The 13,909-nt window shown below is 41.0% G+C and overlaps 1 protein-coding gene across 6 annotated transcripts in view; it reads left to right on the forward strand.

The window, feature by feature from the left end:
- Positions 1–13,909, forward strand: part of shank2b (SH3 and multiple ankyrin repeat domains 2b) — a 312,747-nt gene that overhangs the window by 121,329 nt on the left and 177,509 nt on the right. For all 6 annotated transcript variants that reach the window (XM_025908243.1, XM_019365700.2, XM_025908253.1 and 3 more), the window contains exons 6-8: positions 8,304–8,455; positions 9,248–9,415; positions 12,913–13,029. In XM_025908243.1, coding sequence (XP_025764028.1) covers positions 8,304–8,455; positions 9,248–9,415; positions 12,913–13,029 — 437 coding nt within the window. The remainder of the gene's footprint in view (positions 1–8,303; positions 8,456–9,247; positions 9,416–12,912; positions 13,030–13,909) is intronic.

Genomic DNA, 13,909 nt, shown 5'->3' on the forward strand with positions numbered 1-13,909 from the left:
TGTCAAGATGCCACACCCAAAAAAGGAAACAGGGTCAAAGGGTCAAAGGACTGGACTGAAAATCCAAATTTGAAATGTTTCCATCAAATCATCATTGATGACTATTGAAGAGTTCAGGAAAACATTTACATTTACATCTACTGTATAAAATACAGTGCAGGTTTTGTTATGGCATAGGACTACATTTCACTCAGTGTGGAATCATCTTGATAGATAATGGAGAGCTTTAAAACGTCCTGAGGCGATAGCTGGACCCTTGAGAGGTCGCACAGGTAGTCCAAGTTCTCCACAACAGCACATCAAAATTTGCCATTGTCAATGTGTTTATGGTGTTGTAAACATGTGTGGCCCATACGCATGCATTAGGAGACATGTCTGACCTGTAATAACATGGAGCTGCACTCACCTGCGCCACTCAACTGAAAGAAGCCAAACATGCACTTTAGTACAACAGTAAACATTTTTCATTCTGGTGAGCAGTGGTGTAAAACACAAAATCCCACACATTCAGTGTTTTAGCTTTGCAGGGAAATAAAAAACAAAAACCCTTTGCAATTGAACTGTTAATATTGTGGAAGAATAATAGAGCTGCTCCTATAATGATAATACCAACATCTTAGCTAATATCCAAAACCTTTAATACTTAAACCAGCAACATGTAACTCATAAACCCTTCATTTCATAGCATCACACCAGAAACTGTGTGAAAAAACATTCTGGGAAATGTAAGGGGTGGGTTCTCTTAGTTCGAGCATAAATTTATTCCTTGACTGTGGTTAATAATTCATACTTGTATTTTAAACAACTTTATCTATTTTTAAAAGCTACAGACTTTTTATATCAGCCTTTCACTAAAATATCACCCACTCTCCAGCTCAGTACAGATTCAACAGTTATTGGGATTGACAGGAAACTCTCAAAGCTTTTACTAAAAAAAAACAACAAGGAGGAAGAGGAGACATTTACACTGAGATCTAAGCTTCTGGAGGACATGTATTACTATGACACGGAGAATCACTGATGGTTCAGCTGTACTCGCCCCTGAGAGGACGCTAATCAGATAGTGAGGACTTTAGAAGAACAGTCTGTGAGAAAGAAACATCAAGCTGCTCTTTTTCCTTTAAAAATCCGAAAGAAAGCAGAAGACCCTTTTGTAAGAAGGGATTACGTCTGTTGACCTTATTGTTGTCCAACCCCCCACAAAAAACCTCAATCCAATCATTTGGTAAGCACCGATTTAAGTGCTGTTGACTCACCTGATTGTTAAGGATGACAATTGTGTTTATTTATGTCCACTTAATGAATATGTCCAGTGCTGGAGAGCTTAACATGGTCAGTATTGAGTGGACAGACTGGCCATAAAAATGTGGTCTACCAAGGCAAATAAAGATGGAGTGAAGAGCAGAAGAGCAGAAGAGGTTATTAGGTAGAGAATTGAGGTTATCATATTGGGCTTTGAGAGCTATTGGGCGCTATTGTTAAATGAATGTCTTGCTGCTTAGAGGAAGAGGCGTCTCTGGTGTTCAGGACTCAGCTCGTACCAGCTATTGATTACAGCCAGTGAGCAAAAGCTCCACGTGATCGCCGAAACAAAATAAAATCACTCGTCTTCGTCTAGCTCCCCATGTCTGCACTGTCAGCACAGTAGGACAAATCAAGCCTCATTTCCATCCCTTCAGAAGCTGCCAGTTACCCACTTGGTGCCATTCATTTTGGTACAAGGCGAGAAATAGCTTTCCCACTCTCAAAAAGTGCTTATGACTCTTTGTCACAACAAACATAGCGACTGAATTTTTGGTTGCTCTTATCCAGTTTCACTACACTGGGCTCTGCTCTGCCACAACAATATTTCTCACATGTGACATTTTTACAAGAATGAAAAACTCAACTTGCACAAGTGTGCAGGAGACATTATTATCTCTCAATATAATAAGGTAACTGAAAGAACTGCTGCTGGCTGGAATGAAATCATTTATTTTGACATAACTACAGAAAAATCATACATGGTTTCTTTTCCATAAATTATTTCTGTGTCAGTTTAGAAATGATTGAGCATGAGTGTTTGATACATCATCAAACTGGGTCAGAGCTGTTGCTAAAGTGTCTTATTTTGATGACCTAATTGAGAAACATGTTTTAATCACCTCAAAGTTTATCCCTTACTACTCTAATTAGTTTTGACAGACAACTGACCTGCTTTTATCGGCCTGCTTCACGTCAGTTTAAATGAGGTAACAACCTGAACCTCGACTGTAAGCGCTGAAAGGAAACCTTGTAAGACCCCACTTGAATTATGGAATGGTGAAAAAAGCAATATGAAAATTTACAAACACCCAAATGTTGCATCAGAAAGTATACATGAGAGCGCTCTCACTGAAATTCAGATTGTGCTTTCTGAAGCACTTATATATTTACCTCATTTTAGTATGTAAGTATAGGTCCATTCAAACTTGTATATCCACCACTTTACTATAGTCAAGTGTTATTTGTACTAAGAGTGAGTCTAACAGAAGCCAAATGCACGAGACCATCACAAAACACATCTTGTTAAAATGCACCGTGCAGCTGGAAGTCAGTTTTGGACTTATTAAGGACAAAAATGAGCCAAGCAGAAACTGATGCACATTTTTATTTTTTCCAGCATCTTTGTACTTTGCACCATTGTCATGTTGATGTCATGTTGTCAATCGTGTCTATCTTCTACTCTGTTACGTAGCTTGAGAGCAAGAAATAGCTCAAGCCCAGTGCCTTGTATTTGTACACATACTTGGTCAATCCCGTCTTTAAGTGATGACATGATGAACCCTGCTTCCAGGTCCAAACTACTCTGCGTTTATTAAGACTGTTGTGTTTCTAACATGTTTAAGTGCTTTGTATTTTGTTCTACTTAATCTGAACAAGCCCGTAAAAACAGTCAGTGATCACTGTAACTACAGCCCAGCCCATGCACAGTGTTGCCAACTTAGCGACTTTGTCGCTATATTTAGCGAGTTTTCAGACCCCTTAGCGACTTTTTTTCTAAAAAGAGACTAGCGACAAATCTGGCGACTTTTTCTGGTATTATTGGAGACATATTTATGACGACTGTTTGACGTGAAAACGCGTATCGCTCTTACTCTCAACAAGCAGCGGTGCTGCCGTGGGCACTTCACCCGTGCCAAAGCGCTCACGGGTGGAGGATAGTCCTCCCCCAGCTGCTATCAGGGCAGGAGACGTTCACACCTATGCGTCCAAACTGCAAATGAATCGCGCATGAGCGACGCCGCTGCTCCCGCACTGACTGTAACGCAGTCAGTTCTTCTTTTACTGTTATGCTGTTTTGTGGATAACAAAGTTTAAAACTACTAATAAACACACACACAAAGTAACTCCCTCAGAGTGCCAATCTCGGGTCACTTTTGGAATTGTGACATTAAAAAACAATAATTGCTAAAGGAAATTTAATTTGTAGTTCTAAATAAATTCTAACTGCATTTAGGACATTTTTTACTCACTTTATGTCTCTTCCACGATGTTATTTCTCTCTCCAACAATGTAGGTTACAATTACATTAGCGTGACCAATTATGCAAATTAGGCGATGACGTCATTTAGCGACTTTTAGGACAGCCAATAGCGATTTTCCTTACTTACTTACCTTCCTTACTAGAAGTTGGCAACGCTGCCCATGCAGCAGTATATTAATGACTAACCTCGTATTGTGGATGGATTATCTCAGTTGTTCTCCTGACTGAAGTTTGGTCCGTTTACACTGCAGGGGTGTCAAACGTACGGCCCGCGGGCCGGATCAGGCCCGCAAACTGGTTTAATCCGGCCTGTGAGATGATTTTGTAAAGTATAAAAATGAGCAGCAATTTTTCAATAAAGAAACTGCTGTTCTAATTTTGTCCATTGGATGGCGCAATAGCAATTGTGAGCTACTTTGTTTTGCCCGCGAAATTTAAACCTGATGTGCTTTGGCACCATCATTGCCCCAATATGTCTCTGTCAAAAAAGAGAAAAGTGGATGCAGTGCAGAGTGTTCCAAGAAAAATGGTCATCCTCCTATTTATTCATGGAAGTGAATGGGAAAGCTGTATGTTTGGTGTGTTCCCAGCATGTTGCAGTGCTGAAAGAATATAACCTCCGTCGCCACTATGTGAGTCTTCATGCCGACAAATATGACAACTTTCAAGGACAGCGGAGAAGAGAGAAGGTGAATGAACTGTTGGCGGGTCTGAAGAAACAGCAGTCTGTGTTTACTCACAGCCGAGACATCAGTGACGCTGCAGTGAAAGCTAGCTACCTCATTGCTAACGAAATTGCACTAGCTTGAAAACCATTTAGTGAGGGTGAATTTGTAAAAACATGTATGATGAAGGCATCGGAGATTGTGTGCCCTGAAAAGCGCCAGGCCTTTGCAAATATCAGCCTGACAAGAAACACAGTTGCAGACAGGATCTCTGATCTTTCAGCGGATTTGGACAGCCAGTTGAAGCAAAAAGTAAAGTCATTTATTGTGTTTTCAGTTGCAATTGATGAAGGCACGGACATTACAGATGTTACACAACTGGCAATTTTCATCCGCGGAGTTGATGACACATTGACCGTCACTGAGGAGTTCGTGGATTTGGTGCCGATGACAGATACAACGACCGCAGCTGATATTTTCACCGCACTCGTCGGCGCGCTGGACAGGGTCGGAGTGGACTGGTCCCGCGCTGTCAGCCTGGCTACAGATGGTGCGCCCTCAATGATCGGGAAGAAAGCAGGCGTTGTAAAAAAGTTCAGAGATAAAGTGCAATCTGCAAATGGAGGACGTGATTTTTGGACTTTTCACTGTATTTTGCACCAGGAGGCTTTGTGTTGCAAGTCACTGAAAATGGATAAGGTCATGAAGGTGGTCATCCAAACTGTTAATTTCATCCGATCCAGAAGCCTCAATCACCGTCAGTTTGACAGTCTCCTCAGAGAGAAAGACCACATCTACGGCCTGCCATACCACACTGAGGTAAGATGGTTGAGCCGAGGTGCTGTGCTGAAGCGTTTCTTTGATTTACGAGAAGAAATTGAACAGTTTATGGAAGAAAAAGGCAAACCAGTGTTAGAATTTCATTCTGCAGAATGGATGTAGGACCTTGCATTTATGGTGGATGTTACAGAGCACCTGAATAACTTGAACAAACAGCTGCAAGGACGCAACAAAGTTGTCACGCAGTATTATGACAGCATACGTTCTTTCAAGTTGAAGCTGTTATTGTGGGAGACGCAGCTCGCTGGCGGTGATGCAGCTCACTTCCCCTGTCTGCAAAATGTGTGCACGATCCAAAGTGTGGCAGATATGAAGCGGTTTAAAGATAAAATAACGGGACTGTTACTAGAGTTTGAGCAACGATTTCAGATTTTTGGTGAACTGGAGAAGGACTTCAGTTTTTCGCTCGCCGTTCACCATGAATCCCTCTGATCTGCCCGTCAGGTTCCAACTTGAAATAATAGACTTGCAGTGTGACTCGGATTTGAAGGGCAAATTTGCCGCAGCTGGCTTGAACACATTCTATCAGAATATCTTGCCAGGTTACCCCAACTTGACAGCCCTTGCTGCAAAACTGTTGTGCATGTTCGGAACCACGTATCTTTGTGAGCAAGTTTTCTCTGTAATGAGCATAAATAAAACAAAACTGCGCTCAAGGCTGACGCACAAGCACTTGAATCACATCCTGAAGTTAGCTGCTGCTCAGGATGTGAAGCCTGATATTGATGAGCTGGTGAAAGCTAAAAGATGCCACGTATCAGGAGTCAAACTATGCAACCCCACTGAAAGTGCTGCATGAGACACCCTGATGTAGTTCTGTGATCTGTGAAACAGTTCTGTGAATCACTGAGGCACTGTGTGCTTGTGTGTTCTTTGTCCTCAGAATTTTCAAATAACTTGAGGTGTTTTATTATTAATAGCTATGTTGTGCTTTTGGACACACTGTCCTCAGGCTCCAGCTTTATGTTTATATGTTTTTATGTTGATGTGAGACTGTTTCTAATTGATTATATTTGATTTATATATTTAACCTATTCTGTGGTTCTTGTACTTGTTTGGGGAACAGGATTTCATTATTTTTATCTACCTTGCTGCCTGTGAAGTGACACCGTAATATAGTTCTGTGATCTGTGAAACAGTTCTGTGAATCACTGAGGCACTGTGTGTTTGTGTGTTTGTCCTCAGAATTTTCAAATAACTTGAGATGTTTTATGATTAGTAGCTATGTTGTGCCTGTACTATTTTGAACATACTGTCCACAGGCTCTAGCTTTATTTTTATGTTGATCGTATTAAAACAAAGAAAACAATCTGAATTTGTTGTTTTTAAGTTATATATACAATGATTTTACCAGTCCGGCCCACTTGAGAATAGACTTTTCTCCATGTGGCCCCTGAACTAAAATGAGTTTGACACCCCTGGTGTACAGCATCCTGCCATGCGATTGCATTTGTCCCTAACCATCGGGAACCCTCACGTTAACTTTTATCGAGTGGAAAAAAGTTAGCGTTCATCCTCCAGCTTCACTGTGTTTATGTTATGCTAACATAGCTGTGTAGCTAGCGATTACGTAGCACATCATTATATAGCAGCTAGCCCAACTTCAGTAACCCTACAAACGTCACTGCTGTTTAGTTTTCTGTCTTCATTTATGTTGGAAGTGATAGCAGAGCTGTACGTTTGAATGTTTCAGAAATCTCTCAGTCAGAACATGCTATATCATGTTTAGGTGGAAGCTAGCGAGCTAACTTCCTGCTAACTTCTAACTCTGTTAAATTTAATAAATTCTGTTTTCATGGATGCCTGGATGTTAAATTTAATTGTTACACCTGGTAAAGCAGCAACGCTGATCATTTTATTAAAGATGAAAGAATTTAGACAGTTTGTAACTCTCAGTGGTGTCACAGTTTTCGTTTGACCTGACGTGGAGTTTGGACCCAGAAACGGCTAATGACGTCAGACCTAAAGACCGGATACAGCTTATTCTGATTCCAATTCTTCATCATCAAAACCATAAGTGGAAAAACCTGCCTGAAACTGAGTACTGTTCTAAAGCAGTGTGAAACCTGAGCTTTACTGACCTTATTATTTGAAAAATCATTTTATAAGTGTTGGAACATAAGGAATAGCATAACAGATCCACTTTAAAGATTGCAGTTGAAGTTATTCTCTCCAACAACCATATCTGTAGCATTTTTGTACCCCTTACTTATGCCACTATAATGGCATAATGTCGGCTTAGTAGCTTGTCATTTACTCACTAGAGCTGCTAAATCTAAATATTTCTTAGCTGTGAGCAAAGCGTACTATATATTCAGTTGTTGGCTGCAGTAATACCATCTGAGGAATCAAATCTTTGATTGCTTATTTTTTTAATGGCAGCGTCACCACAACTACAGGAAATCCTTATTGTTAGCATATATGCTGCTAGGGTGCCTTATGCTAACATTAGCTTTGACCTAATGAGCAGAGCTAGAGTGCAGAGTATACAGAAGAAGAATATTATTTGATCAGTGCATTTTGGTTCGTGGCTTTCACTGGGTTCATCAACAGGAGATTTCACTTTACAATGCCTGCTTATATAGGGTGACCATATTTTGATTTCCAAAAAAGAGGACACTTGGCTCAGTCATGGAGAACTTGCTTAAAGAAAATATTTAAACGATGCCTTCTCTATGCGGTTAATGAATTGTGAAATAAAATATGTCATACAGGCTTTTACAAGTCAACAAGTGCAAAAAACTAACTTAAAAGCCTCTGGAATTAAATAGTGGTACAGAAATAATGCCTCATCTGCATAAGAAAAATTACCAGTACTGGGCTGGTACGAGGGAAATTTCTTTTGCAGTTTGTCTGAAAAGATGGACTTAACATCATTAGGCGCGTTGCTGCGCGCTGTCTGTCCCGTCTGCGAGCGCAGAACAAGCACTCACAAAGCAGCAGTTCGGGGATGACGTTACACACATGGGTGCTCTGTTGGACTATAGGAAAACCTGGATATTTTTATCAATCTCGAAAATCCCCCCAATACAGAACGTGAAAAGAGGACATGAGGGGCGAAAAGAGGACGGTTGGTCACCCTATGCTTATACCACTTAACAAGTGCTAATTTACTCAGGTGTTCTGAAGTGTTAAAGTAAAAGCAAATCTTAAAATGTGGTTTGAATGATAGCACACATGCTATCCCTTGAGTTTTCAGTCTGCACTTTCCTTTTCTTCACCCTCTCTCCTTTCCAGACAGAATTTCAGTCATTAAAATATTTATTTATTATTGTTGTTTCTTGTTTTTCTAGAGAGCCCGTTGACATTTGCAGCTCACCTGGACAATGCGGGGGAGATCATAAAGGTGCTGAAGAATGGAGGAGCTCATTTGGACTTCAGGGCAAAAGATGGCATGACTGCTCTTCACAAAGCTTCGAGGTCCAAGAACCAGATTATACTCACGGTAAAGGCTCCTCTCCTTTCATCTGTTGAACACTTGCTTACTTGTGCATTGCTGGCTTTCTTTGTGTTAGAAGCCCAATGAAAGTCTGACAGCTGATAGATCGTGCTCCAAGATGTTTTGCTGCAACGTAACCGACATGCACTCTTAATGCATACAGACCTGTCATTTCACAGCATGTTGAGCTGATTAAGGGATGATGCCTCTAACTGTACTTGTACTCGTGAAGTGAAGGTTATAGGTGAGTGTAGACAAGACTTCTGCAAGTGAAACAAAATGTGTTTTATCTTTGAAATCTCACAATGGACAGACAGTTTCATAATGATGTGTGTGTGTGTCATGTGCACATGCATCAGCTTTTATATCAGCTTTTAACAGCTTTGAGTCTGTAAAAATATTTTGATTATAAATTTATGTAAATGTTAAAGAAACTTGGTTCCAGAAAACAGTTTTAGTGACTTCTGTGACTTTAGGTGAACTGAAATATCACTCACATTTGCACACAGCATGTGTGCAGGTTTGCGAGCTCTTTGCAAACGTGCATTATTTGTCATCTGCATGAATATATTCCAGAACTATACCTTGCAGTCACTGAGTTGACCAACGACTCCAATCTACATTAAAGTATTAATAAGTGAACTGTGAGGCCTGTCTGACAGCTTGGCCAAAACTGGGTCATGCCACAGGAAGATGATCCCAAGTATGCTAGGTGGAAAAAGAAAGAATCACAGCTTATCTGCTTTATACTAATGTAGCAGCTACCTGTCTAACTTTATCTTACCTGTCCATCCTTAGACGCTGCTAGAATTGGGAGCTTCTCCAGACTACAAGGACAGCCGGGGTCTCACTCCCCTGTATCACAGTGTGGTGGTGGGTGGGGACCCAGGCTGCTGCGAGCTCCTACTGAACCACCACGCTTCTGTGTGTTGCCAAGATGAGAACGGCTGGCATGAAGTTCACCAGGTACGACCCTGTGCAAGACGTGCACTTCTACAACCACTAGGTAAACGCACATAAAAATAGATTTAAAAAAATTTCCTCTGTGGTTATTTGGAACAGCTTGTATTAGTAAGGCACACACACACATAGCCTTTCTCCGGCTGTGGGCGACTGTCTTGGCAGCTGTTACCCGCTGAAGTAGATAAAGGCATTTAAAGAGAGCCACTCTGCAGCAGTAACAAACTGTGAGCATCTCCACAAAGCGTGTGTGAGGTTGCGTTCAAGCCATCTGCTTTATCAGATTCCTTACATCTCGTTATCCTTGTGGAGCTGTCAAAAACTCTGCCCTCCCCCAACTGTCCCATTTCAGACATGATAACACTCTGCTGTCAATTATCAGTTACATGTATAGGATGGCTGATGGTGGTTCAGACTGTAAAGTTTTCTTTATTAATCCATAAAATTTTGGAAAATGCCATCAAGTAACGTAACGAATACCATACGCTGGTATGTTTCATGCTAACAGGCAAACAAAGCACTGAGCGTTAGTAATGTAACAAACTTCATGGACACACAAGAATGTTATCCCTTCACTGGACAGTAATGGCTTTATTGTATTGTTGACTCTTGACAGATTCATTGATCTTGAAATGAATTTATTGCAGCTCAAGTATTGGTCTCTGAGAAGAAATTGTTTTATTTTATAGTCCTATCCCAAAAGAACCACTAAGAAGCCACTCATTATCTCTTCACATAAAGTTCTAGGTCATTTTTTATCACATAATTTAACTTCAGCATAATAATAATAACACAATAATAACACAAGCCTATTGGGGAGATATTAAAGCTTTATGTTACATTTCTTCTAAACCTGTTCTTGGTACTTGGCAGAGAAATGCTTTTTTGATAGTTATTTTGAGGCATTCTTTGAATAACTTTTGTTTGTCCAAGTTGCATTAAAACAATGATCAGTCCGTTAAACAGTTAAAAGCTTTCCTCGATTCATCCCAGAATAAGAAAGAATAAAAAGAAGAATAAAAAAACTCCCCTTTCCCCTGAGAACTAATGTTTATATCACCATCTTTTGAATTTGACAGATAGATTTCAAGTAGGTTATCTTTGAAAGGGTCTGTGTTGGCCGTGCTCATCCTAAGAGCCAGCTCCAGGAGTGCCTCCAGTCCTGGAGGAACGATGCCATCAGGTCCATCAGGAAGTAGGGTTGGATTGTTCTTAGACGAGACACCGGCTCCTTCTCTTCCATGAGAAGAGAAGCACCTTGTTGGCGTAGTTGGAAGCTTTCTCTATCTGCTCCACGTAGGCACTCACCTTCAGGGTGTACAGTATGGTGGCCCGGTTTTTAGTACTGTTGCCTCACAGCAAAAAGCTCCTGACTTTGACTCTACCATCTCGTAGGGGCCTTTCCATGAGTTCTCTCTGGGTACTCCAGCTTCCTCCCACAGTCCAGAGGGTCAGTGTACAGGGACTGACATTCATATGGAAATAGATTCAGGATTGGAGTGACCATCACCCGCCTTCTGTACATGGATGACATCAAACTGTATGCCAGGAGTGGGCAAGACATCAACTCACTGATCCATGAGCATTGGCCAAATGGTTGCAAATATAGGGAAAGTGATCTGGACTGAATATACGGAGATACCAGAAGGCAGGATAGTGGACAAAGAGAACAGTTATAAGTAGCTGGGTGTCCCACAGACCAATGGGAAGCATGATGAAGATGGAAAGTCAGCCATAGCCAAATACCCACAAAAGCTAAGATAGATGCCAAGAAGGAATCTCAAACAATAGGAATAAGATCTCTCCCCAAGATAAGCTGCTCAAAGTGTACCTCACACAGCTGAAGACAAACTGTGATGTGAAATAGAAGTGGGAAGCACAGAGGCCCTGATCATGGCAGCATGAGAACAGGCCCCAAGCACCAGATCCAGAGAGGCAGGAGTCTGCCTGTAGTCTGTCTCTAAGTGCATGGAGGCAACTGTTGTTGTAATTTGGTGCTAAATAAATGAAATTGAATTGAATTACCACAGTTGACAGGACCCAAGTTCAGGCTGTGCAAAGGTGCCACAGAGAGTATTCAGCAAATAGTAGTAGGATGTAATCTGCCTCTCAGCATTCACTGGGAGGAACAATCAAGTGGATGCAAAAGTGCACCGGAACATCTGCGGCACATGTGGATTAGAATGTCCCCAATTCCTGATAGGAGACACCACCAAAGATGGTTGAGAACAGCAGGGCTAAGAGCCTGTGGGACCCCAGACAGAAGAGGAGCTGCTGGCAAACCAGTCAAACACAGTGGCAGCTGACAAGGAGCAGAAGACAGAATTTGGAATAGATGTGACAACCCAGCAGACATTACACAGCAACATCAGCACAAGCACAAGAAAAAAGTCAAGTACCAGGAGCTGAAGTAACATCAGGAGCAGATGTGGAAGGTAAAGTCCAAAGTGGTCCCAGCGGTAATAGGAGTGCTTTTGAGTCATAACCCCCAAACTGGAAGAGTGGCTCCAGCCTATTACAGGCACAGTATCAGAGATCTGTGTGTGTGTGTGTGTGTGTGTGTGTGTGATTTAGGTTATCTGCAGCTGCAGCAGTGATATAAAACTGGTCATTCTGAATAAGGTCATTCTACATAATGAGTACTTTAGGTAATATAAGTATGTTATGATGGTAAAACTTGTAATATTAGGATTCTTCACTTAGCAAAACATTTAATACAGAAAAATGTTTATGGTCTTGTTTAGTGCCAGATTTCATATGAGGTCTCAGGGCTGGACATGAGCCCCCAATGCTTCCTAGACCATTTTCTTTATTGTATTTATTGCTGATAAAATTGGATTTCCTATGAGTGTTGGCTCCTGGGCCAAGTCTTTATTCAAAACAAATTTGGTGAATTTTGAAACAATTTTTACCCCCAAATTCTGAACATGTGCACATGACCACATGCGCTAGATTTTCAATATTATATGTTACAAAAATGACAAAAAGATGAGCCCAGTGAAAGGGTTTAGATGCGTGATACTGAATACTGTAATAATGAATTTCTTTTCACTGTAACATGCTTTGGTTGATGAGCAGTTATTGTCCTTCTCCTCTGACAGACCCATCAGTCTCTCAAAGAAGCTCCAGAGTAAATAGGCCATTTCACAACAAGCTCTTCCTCACACAATAACTGGCACCCGTCACTATAACTGCCAACTTCACTGATATTGACGAGGAAATTGGTTCATGAGCGCAGTAACTTCCTCCTCAGTCTGTTTTTTAACACCAGATGGCTTCATTTGTACATTCTGTTGCATTTTGATTTGCTATCAGATTTATTTAAGCCTTCCTCCTCTCATCCTATCCTTCCATCTTTTCATGACTGGGTTCAAACTGAGGGTACAGCTGCGTCTCATTTTGATGTTATCTCCTTTGCAGCACACTGACATCTAGTGTTGGAGGCATTTTACTGCAACTTCTCTCGAGTGGAAGCGTCAATTGACTTTTGTGTGTATGTGCAGGCTTGCCGTCATGGCCATGTGCAGCACCTGGAGCATCTGTTGTTCTATGGAGCAGACATGAGCGCCCAGAATGCCTCGGGAAATACTGCTCTACACATCTGTGCCCTATACAACCAGGTGAGCCGTGGGCGATTACATATGTTGACAGTTCATGAACTGGAGCACCATTAGGGTTAATGTAGATTTAATATTGATTTCTTATTCAAATCCATTTTCTGGGTATTTGTGGGGGTTTTAACATTTTTGCCACTCTGAGTGTCTTATTCATACATGCAGGCACACAGTGCTGTAAAAACATATTTGCCCTGTTCCTGATTTTTAATATTAGTTAGAGATAACCTGTGCAAATACAAAATTCAGCTGTGAAACAATGATTTCATTTATTAAGGGAAAAAACTTTCCAAACCTCTTTCTCTGTGTGAAAAAGTAAAGGAATGATTTGGCCAGAATCCACACATCAGGTGTGACTCACTCACAGACAGTATGCTCTCATCACAGTTTCTATAACAGGCACATCAGAGACACAAGTAAATGTGTACATGCAACCGCTAGATCAGAGACAAAGTTGGGGTGAAAGAGAGAGGAAGTGCAATATTTAAATGCACCTAAATGCTGCAGAATTTGCGGCAAAATCTGCAGCTAAACCATCAGTAGTCTATTTTGCATGGGTTACTTTTGCTTTATGCCTGGCGTCTCCATTTGTGTTAAATTTGTAAGTAAAAATTGTGTTTCCAGCCAAAGACGCAATCCTTTGGGATCAGGGATGGTATCTGGTGTAAAACTCTAGCTTTTATACTAGAAGTAGTAGCTTCTTATTTTTGCTGTGTGCTAATAAAGACAATCATTTGAAAGTTTGAGCTTACTCTGTGTCTTATTCTCTGCTTAAAAGGTGTGGGTTAATTATTCTATATACACACATGTGTGTATTTTGTGTGTTCTGTGGTTGGTATATTCCTAGTGCTGCACCTACAGCCATGGCTTATTTTGAAATCCATCT

Source organism: Oreochromis niloticus, linkage group LG1 (genome assembly GCF_001858045.2).
Source record: "Oreochromis niloticus isolate F11D_XX linkage group LG1, O_niloticus_UMD_NMBU, whole genome shotgun sequence".
Taxonomy (NCBI): Eukaryota; Metazoa; Chordata; class Actinopteri; order Cichliformes; family Cichlidae; genus Oreochromis; species Oreochromis niloticus.